At 47.7% G+C, this 18314-nt stretch overlaps 1 protein-coding gene across 1 annotated transcript in view; it reads left to right on the top strand.

Annotated features, from left to right (window-relative positions):
- Positions 1–18314, top strand: part of Dip2b (disco interacting protein 2 homolog B) — a 206093-nt gene that overhangs the window by 175956 nt on the left and 11823 nt on the right. Inside the window, exons 27-34 of the mRNA XM_059246852.1 lie at positions 5706–5827; positions 7491–7602; positions 10878–10987; positions 11413–11543; positions 13757–13925; positions 14943–15113; positions 16367–16428; positions 17961–18018. Of these exons, the coding sequence (XP_059102835.1) occupies positions 5706–5827; positions 7491–7602; positions 10878–10987; positions 11413–11543; positions 13757–13925; positions 14943–15113; positions 16367–16428; positions 17961–18018 (935 nt within the window). The remainder of the gene's footprint in view (positions 1–5705; positions 5828–7490; positions 7603–10877; positions 10988–11412; positions 11544–13756; positions 13926–14942; positions 15114–16366; positions 16429–17960; positions 18019–18314) is intronic.

The following is an 18314-nucleotide window of genomic DNA, read 5'->3' as shown; positions in this document are numbered from 1 at the left end:
TAAGGGTTGTATTGGTAAACTGGACTCTGAACTGTGTTATTAGATCACACATACCAGGAGAAGATGGGAACTCAGGGCCACCATGTACAACCACAGAAGCCTGGTGCTTCTCAACCCCAAGGTACTTCATGCACACTTGCTAAGGTGTGATCCAGGCTGCATCCCTGAGTTGAGCGGTGTGACTGAGCTCTGTCTGTTTGGCATTCCCTTCTGTTTCCATCAGTGCCTACTTAATAAAAGCCACACATGGCAGCACACTGCTGTAATTCCAGTCCTCGTGTGGTAGCAGGAGAATTAGGTATTCAAGGCCAGTAAGAGTTATGTAACAGGGTTGGAGAGATGGCTCAGTGGTTAAGAGCACTGGTTGCTCTTCCAGAGGTCCTGAGTTCAATTCCCAGCAACCACATGGTGGCTCACAACCATCTGTAATGAGATCTGGTGCCCTCTTCTGTCATGAAGATGTGCAGGAAGACAGAACACTCACACACATAAATAATTAAATCTTTAAAAGTGCTGGAGGAATACACCCAGTGTTGATATCTGGCCTCTGCATGCACATGTACATGTGATCACAGACACATACACCACACACACACACACACACACACACACACACACACACACATTAAAAAAAAAAAAAGAGTTATGTAACGAGTTACATATCCAGTCTGAGCTATATAACAAGACTTATAAGTAGCCAACTGTGGTAACTCACACCTTTAATCCCAGTACTCAGGAGGTTGATGTAAATCGATCTCTGTGAGCTAAGGCCAGCCTGGTCTACAGAGTGAGTTCCAGGACAGCCAGAGCTACATGATGGACCTGTCTGAAAACAACAACACAAGATAGCCAGGTGAGGGAGCACACACCTACTAATCCCACCCTTGGGAAGTAGCGGCAAAAGGATCAGGAGTTCATGGCCAGCCTCAGCTAAAAACAAAACTAACTAAGGAGAAAGCTCAGCAGGTTAAGCGGTTGCTACAGAAGCATGAGGACCTGAGTTTGGATCCAGCACCACATACAAGGCAAGGCTTTGGGCATGAAGAGCTTGTGGGTAAAAGTGATGTTGACCCCAGGAACTCACAGGAGAAGGAGAAAACCAACTTCCTAAAGTTCTCTGACCTCTACATGTGCACATGCATAGCACACACACACACACACACACACACACACACACACACACCAGCACGCACACACACACGCACATGCACATGCACACACACGCACGCATACACACGCACACATGCACGCACACACATGCACACACACGCACACACGCACACCAGCACGATGGTGTACACCAGCAGTCCTGGTGCTGCAGAGGCAGACAGGTAGTCAGCTGGTCTAGGCAGATGGGTGAGTTCCAGGTTCAGTGAAAGAACCAATCTCACACAACAAGGTGATGAGGCAGGAGAGTGGGTCAGAATTGAGTTCTTGCTACTTTTCCAGGGGACCAGAGTCAGTATCCAACAGCCACCCGTAACTCCAGGTCTGGTGATCTATTCTGGCTTCTGTAGACATCCACATACACAAGTACATGCTTAAACACACACACATACATGGGTACCTGCTTAGACACATGTAGCTAGAGTTTTCCTGCCTTGCCCACAGTCAGGACAAATCTCTCTCACCTGCCAGTCCCACAGCTGCTCAGACCCAACCAAGTAAACACAGAGACTTATATTGCTTACAAACTGTATGGCCGTGGCAGGCTTCTTGCTAACTGTTCTTACAGCTTCAATTAATCCATTTCCATTAATCTGTACCTTGCCACATGGCTCGTGGCTTACCGGCATCTTCACATGCTGTTTGTCATCATGGCGGCTGGCAGTGACTCCTCTTGCCTTCCTGTTCTCTCAATTCTCCTCTCTGTTAGTCCCGCCTATACTTCCTGCCTAGCCACTGGCCAATCAGTGTTTTATTTATTGACCAATCAGAGCAACACATTTGCCATACAGACCATCCCACAGCAGACACACACATATACAAGTATGTGCTTAGACACTGATACACACATACACAGATACCTCCTTAGACACAGACACCCACACACACAAGTACATGCTTAGGCACAGACACACACACACACAGGTACATGCTTAGGCACAGACACACACACACAGGTACATGCTTAGCCACAGACACACACAGGTACATGCTTAGGCGCATGCACACACACACACAGGTACATGCTTAGGCGCGCACACACACACACACACACACACACAAGTACATGCTTAGGCACAGACACACACACACACACACACATACAGGTACATGCTTAGACACAGACTCATGTGTTGTAGAATAATCTTTTTGTACACAGTGAAGATGTATCTTTGCCAAGGGGCCCTCTGATTGGTTTAATAAAGAGCTGAATGACCAATAGCTAGGCAGGAAGAGGTTAGGTGGGACTTCCAGACAGAGAGAAAAGAAGAGGAGATAAATCTAGGTGAAGGAGGGACACCAGAGGACACAGAGGAAGCAGGACATGCAGGAGGATAAGTAAAAGCCACAAGCAACATGGCAGTACGTAGATTAATAGAAATGGATTAATTTAAGTTATAAGAGCTAGTTAGAAACAAGCCTACACTAAGGCTCAGCTTTCATAAATAATAGTGATTCTCTGTGTTATGATGTGGGGGCTGGCAGACCAAGAAAGCCTGCTACGTATGGCGCCCAACGTGGGACACCAGATTTTTTTTTTTTTGGGGGGTGGGGAGTTCTTTTGTTTTGTTTTGTTTTGTTTTGTTTGTTTGTTTGTTTGGTTGGTTTTTCAAGACAGGGTTCTCCGTGTAATTTTGGTGCCTGTCCTAGATCTCGTTCTGTAGACCAGGCTGGCCTTGAACTCACAGAGATCTGCCTGGCTCTGCCTCCCGAGTGCTGGAATTAAAGGTGTGCGCTACCACCACCCAGCGATTTTGGGATTCTTTTTATCATTTTATTAAAAAATAAAACTTGGGGATAAACATTAGAAAGTAAACCTGAGAGATCCACAGAGTAGCTGAAACACGATCCTCCCCCTCTCCACTTCCTGGAAGGGCCATGCAACCCCTCGGCTCCTTCCTCCCCCATGTCCTTCTATCTCCCTCTGAGTCCTCCAGGAAACTCTTTGGTCCATCTCAGCCAGATGAATGTGGACTCTGCTCTGCAAACTGAGGTCAGGCTCTATTGATGGTCTCGGAGCAATCAGCACATACGGCTCTTAACAACACACACGCATACATACAAATATTTAAAAGGTAGAGCACAATGGAGGAAGACACCCAATACCAATCTCTGACCTCCACTTGTGTATGCACACACTGGTGCATATGTGCACGCGCACACACACACACACACACACACACAGAGTACATTAATTAAAGTGTGAGGAAAGACTTCGACTACTTGACTTTTGGAAATCCTCTAAGCAAGGCATGTTCACCTGCTTTTCCAGATCCCTGAGAGCTTAGGCTCTGGGTTCTTTAAAAAAGGGGTGAAGGGACTGGAGATGAAGCCCATGCCGAGGCTCTGGGTTCAGTTCAGTATGAAAACCAGAAAGAGGATTGGTTTGTAGAGTGCTAAGGAGTAGCACCCTTCTCCCCAGTGTCCCCCAAAGAATATTTACTTGATGGACTCTGTCGGCTGGACACTGCTCCTAACACGAGTGGCGTTTGATCTCCGTTGCTGCTTTCATCTTTCATGGGCTCAGCTCAGATACAACCTTCTCTGCACAAGAAGAGGAATGTAGAGTTTATTTCGTGAAAGTTTTGTGCCGGGTGGTGTTGGTGCATGCCTTTAATCCCAGCACTCAGGAGGCAGAGGCAGGCGGATCTCTGTGAGTTCGAGGCCAGCCTGGTCTACAGAGTGAGATCCAGGAAAGGCGCAAAGCTACACAGAGAAACCCTGTCTCGAAAAAAAAACAAAAGAAAGAAAGAAAGTTTTTTGTAAATAGTCATTCTTAGAATTTATTTATTCTTTATTATGTGGTGTGGGGAGGGGGGCACATGGAGGTCGGAAGACAACGTTTAGGAATTGGTTCTCTCTTTCCACTGTGGGATCCAGAGGTCAAACTCAGGTCAGAGGTGTGCACAGCATGTGCTTCTACCTGCTGAGTCATCTCACTAGCCCAGTGTTCAGGATTCTACTGAAACATTTGAATCTAAAGACAAGCATGGGGCTGGAGCGATGGCTCAGAGGTTAAGTGCACTGACTGCTCTTCCAGAGGTCCTGAGTTCAATTCCCAGCAACCACATGGTGGCTCACAACCATCTGTAATGGGATCTGGTGCCCTCTTCTGGCGTACATGAAGACAGAGTACTCATGTACTTAAAATAAAAATAAAAAAGACAAGCACAAGAAGAACAAAGCCATTTGCATTCCCTCCTGTCCCCTGACTGGTGTGCCTAGACTTGTCTCTGGTACTGTCCCCAGTGCTCTGTTACACTCTTCCCTGGTCTTCGCCCTCTCCTCCACTCTCTCTGCTGTTCATCTGTGTGAACACAGAGACTGCCTAGAACGCCGCCTGCTGCAGGAGGGACGTGTCCTGTGTGTTTTCAGGAAGTTGTCTTCCGTCTGTCAGGAAGGGAGTGGCTGTCGACAGCAGTGCTGAGGCCCTAAGCTGCACTCATTGACCCACAGCATCTGAGAAGTCCATTGCTTTTCCTACAGCAGCCTTTGTGCAGGGAAAGCACGGCAGGCCTTGTCCCCTCCCTGCCCTTTTTGCCTTAGTTAAATACCCTCGATTCCTGCAGCTATTTTTCCCAAGTCGTCAAAATAACAACAACCTGCCTTCAAGCATCTTTCAAGAGCTCACTTCTTGGCTTGAGGATATAGCTCAGAGACATGACACTTGCTAGCTATACACAAAGCTCTGGGTTCAATCGCTGGTACCACCCAAATGTGTGTGTGTGTGTGTGCACATGCACATAATACACATAGGAATATATATATATATATGCACATTAACACACACACATATTCCTTCCTTGTTTCCTGGGCCTCTTTGTATATTTTAAATTGTTTCATAATCTTCCTTCTTTTTAATTTTTTATGTATTTGTTTTTGTTTTGTTTTGTTTTAAAGATGGTCAGGCTGGGCCGGGCGGTGGTGGCGCACGCCTTTAATCCCAGCACTTGGGAGGCAGAGCCAGGCGGATCTCTGTGAGTTCGAGGCCAGCCTGGTCTCCAAAGCGAGTTCCAGGAAAGGCGCAAAGCTACACAGAGAAACCCTGTCTCAAAAAACCAAAAAAAAAAAAAAAAAAAAAAAAAGATGGTCAGGCTGGCCTTTAACTATCACTATATAGTCCAGGCTGATCTTGAACCCTTGGTTACCAAGTGTGAGCCACCATGCCAGACTTTCTATCCTTATTAGTTGTTAAAATTTATTCTGTCAGTGTCTTCTTTGAATTGTGGTCAGGTAATCCATAGGAGCCAGGTATGGTGATGCACACTTGTAATCCCAATACTTGAGAGACTCTGTCTCAACATCAAATGAAGCCGGGCGGTGGTGGCTCATACCTTTAATCCCAGCACTTGGGAAACAGAGGCAGGCAGATCTCTGTGGTCTACATAGAGAGTTACAACCCTGTCTCACGAAACCAAAACAAAATCAACACCAAATGAATAAGTAGCCCACCTGTCACATGATTGGAGGCTCTGAGTTTAGTTCCTTGTGGTAGCAGCAGCCAAGTGACTCCCCTGACAGTGCCCTCTGTCTTGCAGGCATCGAGTTAATCGCTGCATTCTATGGCTGCCTGTATGCAGGGTGTATACCTGTGACTGTGAGGCCCCCCCATGCTCAGAATCTCACAGCCACATTGCCCACGGTGCGCATGATCGTTGACGTAAGTACCTTCCCTATCTATGTCTGACCCATTTCACAGAATCACATCAGACAACTAAGAACCCTAATAACTTCCTGGTTCTGTAGTGCCAAATCTCACATTTTTCTCCTAAAAACTCTCCCAGTTTGGTGTGGTGGTGTGTGCCTGTGACCTCAGTACTCAGGAGGCAGATGCACAACTGTGAGTTCGAGGCCAGCCTGGGATATGTAGAAAGAGTCTGTGTCAAAAACAGGCAAACAAAAACAGACTAACAGTTGTCTCCTTTTATCTGGCCATAGTGGCAATCATCATCCAGTGAATAGGAGAACGATGATTGGAGAGGTAGGGACGGTACATGTTAATCCCAAACACTGAGAGTAGAGCTGTGCTTAGTAATTTTCCATAAAGCTGGCCCCTATCTGTTCTTAAAACCTGTCTGACTTTTTTCCTGCACAAGAACCAATATAATTTTTCACATCAAGTTCTCCAGTCAGGCCACTTTTGTTTGGGTTAATTTTGTATATTTAGCATTAAAAGGTGTGTAGGGGGAAGGACTCCTGAGGCCCCATCCCGAGCTGAGAAGTTGATGGCTACCAGAGGAATGGAAGTTACTTTCTTTAGGAGGGTGGTCACTGAGAGTCCTCATGTCCCAGTGGTTGAGCCTGTGCCTGTGTGCCGATGGGCAGCACTAGCTGGACTCAGTAGCTTAAAAATAAATGAATTCAAAGTTATAAAAGAGGGACATGAAGCGAAGAGGCAGATGAGATGAAGGGACTTGGAGGAGGTGGTGGGGGTGAATATAATCGTGATACATTGCACATGTAGATGAAGTTTTCAAAGAAGAAATACAATTAAACTTTTTAGAAAACCTGTGCAGGGCTGGGATATGGCTCAGTGTCTGAGCACTTGTTTATCCTTAGCAATGCCAAAACAAACACAGCCCCCTGGATTTTGTCCTGGGAGAGTTTGAAGTTTTTACAGTATGTGAGAATTGAAATTGAATAAATCTATATTGTGTCATATCTTGAGACCTGGGACAGAAGATCAGCCTGGGCCAGTGCACTGTCGGGCTACACACTTCTAGGTGATGGGACATGTGTTTCTCCAAGGGCTGCTGCTGTGTCAGCAGCTTTGGCTGCAGCATAAAGCCATGCTCATCACAGATGACTTCATTACAGTTTAATTCAGCAAAAATGTCCTTGTTAGCTCCTACGGAGAGGCCTGGGGAAGCACTGAGAGTTTCTTTCTGTTGACGCACTTTGTGTGTGAAAGTAGGTCACCTTGCCTTTCCCTGCAGAGCTGAGCAGAGCCCATTGTGTGGGCGCTTCTGTCTGGCTCCCTGGTCTCAGAGTGGTGTGCATTGTAGGTCTGGATTGCACACACCAATTCTGGGCGTGACCACCACCTCCTCTCTTTCCCTTCTCACTACAGAATCCATGTCTTGATTTATTAGGTCTTTCCAAAGATTAGGATCACAGGGCCCTTCCGGAGAGTATCACCATTGTAAGCAGCAGCCCCAGTGTTAAAGTGTCTGATATCCTGGAGAATTAAGCATGACACATTTTCAGAAATAAAACAAAAGGGGAAGTGAATGAAGCAATCCTGGCCAGCATGGTGAGCAAGCTACTTTTACCAGCGGCCAGTGCTAAGTCCTCTGATGTTTACTGCGTCCCTTTGTTTCTAGGTCAGTAAAGCAGCGTGCATTCTCACCACTCAGACGCTCATGAGGTTGCTCAAGTCTCGAGAGGCAGCGGCAGCTGTGGATGTGAAAACCTGGCCAACCATCATTGACACAGGTGAAGGGGGATTGCCCTGGAGCTGCCACTGTTCACTACCAGAGGTTTCCTAGAGTCTCACGTCTGCACAGCTTTGTATTCTGACACCTTTCACTGTCTGCCGACTTGCCAGCCACCCAGAGTGTGCTACCAATCTGCTGACACAGTAAAGCCGCGTCCCAGAGCCAGCCGTAATATGCCAAGTGCTCTTTAAATGGAGTATCTTGCTGGATGTGATTGCTCACGTCTATAATCTCAGGACTCTAGAGTCTGAGGCAGGAGGATTGTTAGTTCAAGCCCAGGCCTAGCCACAGTGTGAGACCCTGTCTCAGAAAAGGAAAAAAAAAAAGGCAAATAGTGTTTTGGTGATGCTTTTAGCATCATCCCCAAGGTGCTTATGTTTTATGGCCAGATACATGTAGGTCCATATAAAATACTGAGACGGGGCTGGAGAGGTAGCTCAGTTGGTAGCTGTGTAAGAAAGAGTGAGGAGCTCCCTTTGATCTCCAGGAACCACATAAACAGCTGGACCTGGAGGTGTGGTGATGGGTCCCTCAAGCTTACTGGCCAATCTAGCCTAACTGGTGAGCCCCAGGTCCCAGTGAGAGAGCCTGTCTCAAAAAAACAAGGTGGATGACTCCTGAGAAATGACACCCTAAGTTGACCTCTGGCCTCCACTGGCACACAGACACATACACACATACATGCAGACCTGCAGATACACATGCACCTAGACACACCTAAACATGTACACACACACACACACACACACACACACACACACACACACACACACACACACAATCTGACCCTTGACTTGTAGGTGTGATAGCTTGAGATTCATTAACTGCTATGTAACCCCCTAAAATACTGTTGCTGTACTCCAAATACTAAATTATCAAATGTGATGCCATATGAAGACCAAAATGTAAAAAAAAAAGATTTATTTATCTGGGTAATAGTGGCGCATGCCTTTAATGGGGGTGGGGTGGGGGACAGAGTCAGGTGGATTTCTGTGAGTTCCAGACCAAATTGGTCTACACAGCCAGGACTGTTACACAGAAAAAAACCTGTCTTGGAAAAAAAAAAAAAAAAAAAAAAAAAAGAAGAGAGAGATTGAACCAGGATGTATATTATTCAGACATGGGACTAGCTGGAGGATTGGGGGAACAGGAAGAGTTGGAGTTCTGCACTTAGGACCTAAATCCTGACACCTCTGCTGCTCCGGAGTGTCCTCCCTAGCGTGGATGAAACCGTGTGTAAAGTGAGGCTTGTAGAGCTCGGTAGAATGTACCGCTGGAGTGTGCTGCCACGGGGTTCCATACAACCAGGAGAATGTACCGCTGGAATGTGCTGCCACGGGGTGCCACACAACCAGCAGTGGCCACCCAGTGACAAGGAGATCTTAAATCCACAGTTGTTTCTGAACTCAGAAACCAAAGGACCATCATAGGGCATGGTTGGGCTAGAGACATCTTGATAGTCTTTGTTTTGACTTAAGAAGAAAATCTGGGATAAGGACAAGCTTTCCTGCCTTGTCTAGTTCTCTGCAGGGCCAGAAGTGAGCCCTGCTCAGGACTCTGTGCATGTTAGGCAATCACTGTGTGTCCCCAGCACAGGAAGAGTGTTTTAAATGAGTGAAAGAAAGTAATTCCAAGTTCTAGAGGAGGGAGCTGTCTAACTTTAAAGTAGCTGTGGTAAAATGTTCGAAAGCAATGTAAGGAAGGACAGGTTGGTTCTGCTCACAGTTGAAGGTGTAGTGCATCGTGGGAGAGCCAAGGCAGCAGGGGCTTGGAGCTGCAGCTGCTCACACTGACTGCAGTCAGGGGGAAGAGAGCATCCAATGCTCTTGTGTGTCTGGCCTTTTCGTTGTTATGTGGTTCAGGAACCAAGCTCACAGTACAGTGCCATGCCCCACTAGGTATTATATCTGAGCTCAAATACCCTAATCAAGATTATCCCTCATAAGTATGGCCAGAAGCTAACGTGATCCAAATAATCCCCCCATACATGTGCCTGGAGGCTGTCCCAGATCCTGTCAGGTTAACAGTCAACACTGTCATACTATGCATGATTAATACAGCATACTACTCTGTAAATGATGTGCTTTAATGAGAAACAGCATTATAATAATTAATGCATTTTGACCATATACACAATTGTTATTTTAAAAGTGCTTCATGTGGGAGCTAGAGAGATGGCTTAGAGGTTAAGAGTACTGGCTGCTCTTGCAGAGAACACAGGTTCAGTTCCTAGCACCCACATGGCAGCTCATAGCCACCTGTTCCAATGGGATCGGGGCCTCCTCTGACTTCTTCAGGAGGCTCCTGCATGCGTGTGTTACACATACATACACTTAGGCTCACACATAAAGTAAAAGAGCAAATACAATTTTAAGTGTTTCATGTGAGCTAACTTTCCAGTAACCCTAGGAAGGTAGGTATTTTAGAGATGTGTTTTAGAATAAAATGAAAGAAATGTCGAGGAAAAGTAACCCCAGGACACAGAGCTGTAGCACGAATCTTAAAGGTCTTATTAATAAAAACAATCCTGGAGCCAGTTATTGGGGTGAATGCTGAAAGATCAGAGAGACAGAACAGGCCACAGCTAACCTCACCTCGCCAACTTCTCAGCTGATCCTGTTTCCTCAAACTGGAAGCCTCTGAATTCTCATCCGGAATGAATCTCAGCTGAACTGCTGCTAAAAGCCTAAAAGCTTAACTGACCCTAGTTCCTGGTCCTCATGCCTTATATACCTTTCTGCTTCCTGCCATCACTTCCTGGGATTAAAGGCGTGTGTCACCATGCCTGGCTGTTTCCAGTGTGGCTTTGAACTCAGAGATCCGGATGGATCTCTGCCTCTGGAATGCTAGGATTAAAGGTGTGTGTGTCACCATTTTCTGGCCTCTATATCTAGTGGCTGTTCAGTTCTCTGACCCCCAGATAAGTTTATTGGGGTGCACAATATATCGACCACACAGAGCTGGTGACACAGTTTACCTCTGGGATTGACGCCAGCATTTTGCTTTTCACCAAGATGTTATCCATCGAGACGTTTGCAAATGAATCCATCTGGTATGGCGTTGAGGTATCCTTTGCCTAGCGGCGTCACAGCCCTACCTTGCATTTGAGGATGACAGTGGTGAGCTGCGGGGTGAGACACGAGAAGCTCAGGCCTTCACATATCCCAGAAGCTGGGTTTGACTGTAGCAAAGCCGTGGAGGCAGTGAACCGTCAGTGGTTTCTGTGTTTCAGCATGTTTCAGCTTTACATCGAGTCTCTTCTTTGCGTTGCAGATGATTTACCCAGGAAACGGTTACCTCAGCTGTATAAACCGCCCACTCCTGAGATGCTGGCGTATCTTGATTTTAGTGTCTCCACAACCGGCATGCTTACAGGAGTGAAGGTAAAGCCATCTCACTCTGTTCTGGTGAGATGCCAGGCCGCAGTGAACAGACATGCCCGCTGTTCCAAGGAGGCCAGCTGGCTGTACCAGAGGCCAGTGGGTGGAGGGTCAAGTGTCCTAGCTATATTTAAATCTGAGCACTGGCTCTTCCGGAGAAAGTTATCCCAAAGGATTTGCACTGTGAAGTGCTGTGGCCTCATACACGTGCTCCCCATAGTAAGAGCTCTAGGTCAGGTCAGTGTGCAGCCTTCAGCTCAGACCCTGTGAGACGGTCAGCTGCAGGTGGAAACCTGTCTGCTTAGCTTGCGCTTAGGCCAGGCTGTGAAGCAGTAAAATGCATATGTCATACAGAACGTTGGGGGCCGGAGCCTGTCAGCAGGTCCTGCCCTGTGCCAGCTCCATCCCGTGTGTCCCTTGCTTTGCAGATGTCCCACTCTGCGGTCAATGCCCTCTGCAGAGCCATCAAGCTCCAGTGTGAGCTGTACTCCTCGCGGCAGATCGCCATCTGCCTGGACCCGTACTGTGGTCTTGGCTTTGCACTCTGGTGTCTCTGCAGGTAGGATGGAGACACCCGACTGGGGTTTGGGGCTGTGGCCATCATCCTCCCCTTTGCTTTCTTGGTTTCGTTAACTTTAGTAAAGCCCTGCTGTTCCCCAAATATAAGCACTTTATGTCTTTCTGATGTTTGTTTAGTTTTATGTGTATTGCTTTTTTTATTCTCCTCACTTAGTTTTATGCCTCCTATAACGTGGCACTGTTCCTGTTACCTGCTTTCTCTTCCATCTTGTAATCCTAGTTTTAGAAGCAGAGCCAAGTAGAAGGATGATTCTCAGGTGAAGTCTGGCATGTTTGACAGCCAGGATGTCCCCCTAGGCTTGGCAGGAAGGCATGGTGGGATGGAGTGACATCATGTGGCTGGAACGCAGCAGTCTGCCCTGACCAGATTGCTTCCTGAGGACTGGCAAGTCCCTGCTCTTTCCACTGCCTGCCAGGAAATGGTATCTCAGGCCTGAACTTTCACTTCCTGTACAAACGCCATGAAGGTTTCACAAGTCCCTGCCACTCCTCTAGCATCTTCCTTCTGTGTCCCTGTCTTCACTGGGGTAGGGCTGTCCACGGAGTCCAAAGTAGAATGTAGCTATTATCTCCAACATCCTCTGCCAGTTACATGCAGTGTTCACTGGTTCCGTTGTTCCCATTACCTGCCTATGTATTAAAGTCGCTTCTGGGTCTTGGAAAAAATTAAACAAGACCAAGAATGGAAATGTGTACCTGTAATCCTAGAAATCTGAGAGGATAGGCAAGCATGGTTGTATAACAAGACCATCTCTCAAAAAGGGAAAGGAGTGGCTGGGGAGATGGGTCAGTGGCTAAGAGCACTTGCTACTCTTGTGCAGAACTCATGTCCAGTTCCCAGAACCCACGTGGCACCACAGCTGTCTGTGGCTCCATTTCCAAGAGACCTGATGCTCCCTTCTGACTTCCACAAGCACACACGTGATACACTTACATACATCAAGCAAAATACTCATATACATAAAGTACAAATAGTCAGGTAGCAGTGGCGCACGCCTTTAATCCCAGCACTCAGGAGGCAGAAGCAGGCAGATCTCTGTGAGTTCGAGGCCAGCCTGGCCTGGTCTGCAAATCAAGTTCCAGGACAGCCAGAGCTGTTAAACAGAGAAACTGTCCCAAAAAAACTAAAATAAATAAACAAACAAAGTCTTCTTTTAAAAGGAAAACAAAGCAACAGAACGGGTGACCGCTCGCTCCTGAGCCAGTGCTTGGGAGACTACAACGGAAGGTTGACCATGAGTCCAAGTCTCCCGCTGTGGGCTAGTGGGATTATTGAATTTTTATACCCTTCCATTTTACATGAAAGAACAAAGCTAATGAGGCCGGGCAGTGGTGGCGCATGCCTTTAATCCCAGAACTCGGGAGGCAGAGCCAGGCGGATCTCTGTGAGTTCAAGGCCAGCCTGGGCTACAGAGCGAGTTCCAGGAAAGACACAAAGCTCCACAGAGAAACCCTGTCTCAAAAAACAAAACAAAACAAAAAAACAAAACAAAACAAAACAAAACAAAAGCTAATGAGGCCTTCTCTGGACTGGATGGACTGGATGGACCGAAACCCCGGCTCCAGTGTTACTAGACTCCTGGGTTTAGAGGGTTAGACTTTGTGGCTGTAGATTTTCTAGGTGACTCCACATTCCTTCAGTTTTGTCCCCCTGCACTGCTGGAACCCAACCCTCGCCACCCCTCACCCAAACTCTGTAGTTCCTTCTGACCATCTCCCAGCCGTCAGTGGCTCCAGCTCCAGTTCCTGCTCCATGGTGGTTTATGACAACTTACGGCCACACTTCATGTGACAGCCGACACCTTCCACAGTTGCCCCAGCCCCTGGCCTCACTCCCTCTGCACTCTGTTCCAGGAATGTTGTGCACACTCCATACTTCTCTGCCTGTATGCTGCTCTCTGTTTCCCTCCCTACCCCCACTTCTAGACACCCATCTGGAGTGCTCCCCACTTAGTGAAGCACCCCCACCCCCACTTTCTCAGTTTGAGTGGATTGTCTTTCTCCTGTGCTCTTGGCTGGTTCTGTGAGTTTGTTACCACACCTACCATGGCCTGCTTTGTTTTGTGGTCACGTGTCTTGTGAGTCCTGCAGCAGTAGGATGAATGGTCAGCCTTGGCCCTCTGCCGCCTCTCCCCTGCTGTGCTCTAAGATGCTGAGAGTCAGCGAGTGTCAGCCTCCACTTCTTCTTTGCAGCGTCTATTCCGGTCACCAGTCCGTCTTGATTCCTCCTCTGGAGCTGGAGAACAACCTCTTCCTCTGGCTGGCCACCGTCAACCAGTACAAGATAAGGGACACCTTCTGCTCCTACTCGGTGATGGAACTCTGCACTAAAGGGCTGGGCAACCAGGTGGAGGTGCTGAAGGTGAGGGGCTAAAGGTCACAGCAAGTGACCGTCCTAAGAGGTTGACGACGTGGCCAGGGGGTGTAGACGTGCTTGTCGGCCCTCGATCGGAGAGTTTAACTTGGTCTTCGTAATTTAGTGCATTCCCCAGTAAATGAAGACCTCAGAACACCCCTAAAGAAAAGGTCCTCACTTAGGCATGTATCCAGTGTCCACATATGAGGATGTCAAGTACTGAATTCTCTTCAACAGAGAAGTAGGGCCAACCTAAAACAAAAGGTGGAAAGTTAGCTGCCCAAAATTCTGGGCTTGTTTTTCTACTAGTCCTAATAAATGAGGAGAAATCTGAGGGAAAGTGGGCAGGAACAGAAATACATTGCCGAAGAAAGAAAAGCCAAAGAGTTCGGAGTTTAGGGTGAACTCTTTGTGGTGGTGGCAATGAAACCCAGGGCCCTGTGCATCCTAGACTAGTGCTTTCCCATCTAGTCACAGCCTAGCCACAGCCACAGCCACAGACACAGCCATAGACGCAGACACAGCCCAGCCACAGACCAGACCAGCCACAGTCACAGCCCAGCCACAGACCAGACCAGCCACAGCCACAGACCAGACCAGCCACAGCCACAGCCACAGCCCACACCTTACGAATTTAGATTAAACAAGAAAGACAGAGCAGGGCTGGAGAGATGGCTCAGGGGTTAAGAGCACTGACTGCTCTTCCAGAGGTCTTGAGTTCAATTCCCAGCAACCACATGGTGGCTCACAACCATCTGTAATGAGATCTGGTGCCCTCTTCTGGCCTGCAGTCATACATGTTGTATACATAATAAATAAATAAATCTTTAAAAAAAAAAAAAAGAAAAAAAGAAAGAAAGACAGAGCAGAGAAGATCTCCCTGTGGGCGATTGTACTGACATGTCTGAGCATTTCCTTTCTGAAGCTGCTTTGCTCTGTGTCTGGACTGAGAAAGTAGCTCTTGGCTTTTCCTAAACAAGAAGGGGTCTTCCTAACTATGTGTCTGGCACCAATGTCTTGCAGACCCGAGGGATCAACCTCTCCTGCATCAGGACCTGTGTGGTGGTAGCAGAGGAGCGCCCCCGCATCACCCTCCAGCAGTCCTTCTCCAAGCTCTTTAAAGACATCGGTCTGTCCCCTCGTGCTGTCAGCACCACATTCGGATCCAGAGTCAACGTGGCAATCTGTTTACAGGTAACCCCAAGAAATGGTTCTTGCTGTTAGTGGTCTTTGAGACAGTCTCCTTGTGTCTCCTGACCTCAAACTCAAGGCAGTCTTCCTGCCTTGGTCTTCTGAGAGCCACAGTAGACTGTGAGCTTCTGCAGTGGGGACTTGAAGGCCACACTGCTCTGCTTACTTCCTGTGGGATTTAGGCTTTTCATTCGGCCTTCTCTGTGTCTCCTTATATAGTCTACACCGTGACGCTTCTGCTTGCCCCAGGGTTGGCTGCAGGCCTGCAGTTACTAGGGAAGCCCTGAGACAGAGGCAAGCCAGTGCCTCCAGTGGGATGCTTCCTCTTCGCTGAGACCTGCTTGCATTTTATTAATCAATATACAGTATACAGGCTCCTTTTTTTTTTTTTCCCCCTCTGAGACAGGATTTCTCTGTATAGACCTGGCTGTCCTGGATCTCACTCTATAGCCCAGGCTGGACTTGAACTCACAGAGATCCACCTGCCTCTGCCTCCTGAGCGCTGGATTAAAGGTGTGCGCCACCACCACCTGGCTAATATACAGCCTTCTTTTTTTCCTATCTCCTACTTACTTTTGCCTTTTTAAAATACACCTGTACCTCTCCTTTTTTGCCATGTTGTTCTTGGTGGGTCTAGAACAGTCTGATTTTATGAAGGCTCATGAGTACATGGGCAAGAGTGAAAGGTGGCCAAGACATTGGTCTCCTATGACCGTGGTCACGTGGCTTGCAGGAAGTGTTGTGATACTTTCCTGTGAAGTCTCATTGTGCCCCTTGCTCTCATCTGTTTTGGCATGGTGGCTTCTCTCGTCCCTGCTCTGAGCCCTGTGCAGGAAAGCCCTGCATTTGGTACTGCTTCATTGCTTCAGAGACACTAAGAAGACACCAGGCCCAGGGCTCCCCTACCTGCTGGCTTTGCCGTTTCCCTTAGTTGAAGAGAAAGCGAGAGTGAAGATTTCAGTGGACGCCTGCATCTGTGGATGTGGTCCACAGGGGCGGTCCATTTGCATCTGTGGATGTGGTCCACAGGGGCGGTCCATTTGCATCTGTGGATGTGGTCCACAGGGGAGGTCCATTTGCATCTGTGGATGTGGTCCACAGGGGCAGTCCATTTGCATCTGTGGATGTGGTCCACAGGGGCGGTTCATTTGCATCTGTGGATGTGGTCCACAGGGGCGGTCCATTTGCATCTGTGGATGTGGTCCACAGGGGCGGTCCATTTGAAATAAACACTGTGCTGCTTTGTTCTTCTTCAGGGAACCTCGGGGCCTGATCCCACGACTGTGTATGTAGACCTGAAGTCGCTGAGACATGACAGGTACAGTGAGCACCCCTCATCCTCTTCGTGTTTAGATTTTGAGGGGAGATACAGGAAGGGAAGGATTCATGTCCATTATTAAAAGTAATAGAAGTTTTGCTTATAAAAAGAAAGCTTTAATTCTCACAGTTGCTTCTTTGGTATTTGTTTGTTTTTTCCACCCAAAGAGATGGGATAATATTTGAAACACCAGGTTTTTTTTGGGTTTTTTTTTGTTTTTTATTTTATTTTTTTTTTAAATTTATTTATTTATTATATATACAGTATTCTGCTTGCACATACACCTGCAAGCCAGAAGAGGGCACCAGATCTCATTATAGATGGTTGTGAGCCACCATGTGGTTGCTGGGAATTGAACTCAGGACCTCTGGAAGAGCTGCCAGTGAGTGCTCTTAACCTCTGAGCCATCTCTCCAGCCCAAAACACCAGTTTATTATGTAGCCTAAGCTGGCCTCAGCTTCACAGTCATCTTCCTGCCTCTGATTCTGCTAGATCACAGGCATGTGGACCATGCCTGGCTTGCTGCACTGTTCTGTAATTAAAATGTAACCTTAGTTCCTAGCTATGTAAAGTATTTTGTGGGACTGAGTGTGGTGGCACACCTTTAATCCCAGCACTCGGGAGGCAGAGGCAGGTGGATCTCTGGTCTACGTGGTGAGTTCCAGGAAAGCCAGAGCTATACAGGAAGTCCTTGTCTTAACAAAAAGAAAAAAGAAGAAAAAGAATAGTTTCTTTGCTCTGGGACAGTCAAGATAAATGAGGCAGGACAGGGTCTTTGAAACAGCACCGTATCTACTCCAGAGTTTGTGAAGCCACCTCCTCCCCAGCTGAGAAGATTTTAGCTTTGCCCCACAGTGCGCACTGCTGAGATACTGAGCCCTCTGCACACCGGGCTGGTGGCTAGTCCCTAGTGTACCCACGTAGACTCCAGGCTGCACCGTGGTGATTGGTTTATTTTTAGTGTGTGTGTGTGTGTGTGTGTGTGTGTGTGTGTGTGTGTGTGTGTGTGTGTGTTGTAGGCCAGAAGACAACCCCAGGTTTTGTTACTCAGTTCCTCAGGAACCATGCACCTTGTTTTGTGAGACAAAGCTCTCTCTGTGAGACCTGTGGCTTACCAGTTCTGCTGAGCTGGCTAGTTTCATGGACGCACTGGTCTTCACCTCCCGGCACTGGGACCATAGGCGTGTGCCAGCCCAGTTGGCTTCTGACATGATGCTGAGGATGGTCCTCGTGTCCTCCAGCGCTTACGCAGCATTCTTGCCCTGGAGAGATTTGCCTCTCTTCCCCAAAGATTTCACCATGCCTGGAACATTTTTGGTTGTCACCAAAATGAAATCTAGCAAATAGGGCCAAGATGTTGCCAACACCCTCCACAAAACCTGTCTGACCTATGGCATCAAGAGTGCAGAGTGTAAAAGAAGAGCCTTGCTCTGCGGGAACAGAAGGTGCCAGTTAGAGGCCTTGGAGAGATGGGTGTAGTGGTGAACCCAGTTTTAGAAAGACTGTATGCATTAACTGCTGTTCCTCTGCAGGGTCCGTCTTGTGGAACGGGGTGCCCCCCAGAGTCTCCTGCTCTCCGAGTCTGGAAAGGTACTCTCTTCTGCCAGCTGCTGGGGAAGGGTAGGCTGGAGGAAGAGGCCGGAGCCTGAGGTTGGAAGTTCAGTAAACCCTAAGGTTAATAACTCCACAGTCTCACCCTAGTGGATGGTCTCACTAAGGATAAAGACAGATGTGGACTTATTTCCATATTATTTAAACCCCATGGCATGCCATTCTTACTGAGAAACCAGCAGAATGTAGTATTCAGTGCACACAAGTGCGTAGATAAGCAGCACCTCAAAAGAGCCTGTTGGTTCTGTCTAAACACTGATGGAGAAGAGGTGCTG

The sequence above is a fragment of the Peromyscus eremicus genome, chromosome 20, assembly GCF_949786415.1.
Source record: "Peromyscus eremicus chromosome 20, PerEre_H2_v1, whole genome shotgun sequence".
Taxonomy (NCBI): domain Eukaryota; kingdom Metazoa; phylum Chordata; class Mammalia; order Rodentia; family Cricetidae; genus Peromyscus; species Peromyscus eremicus.
This window is presented reverse-complemented; position numbering and strand designations above follow the sequence as displayed.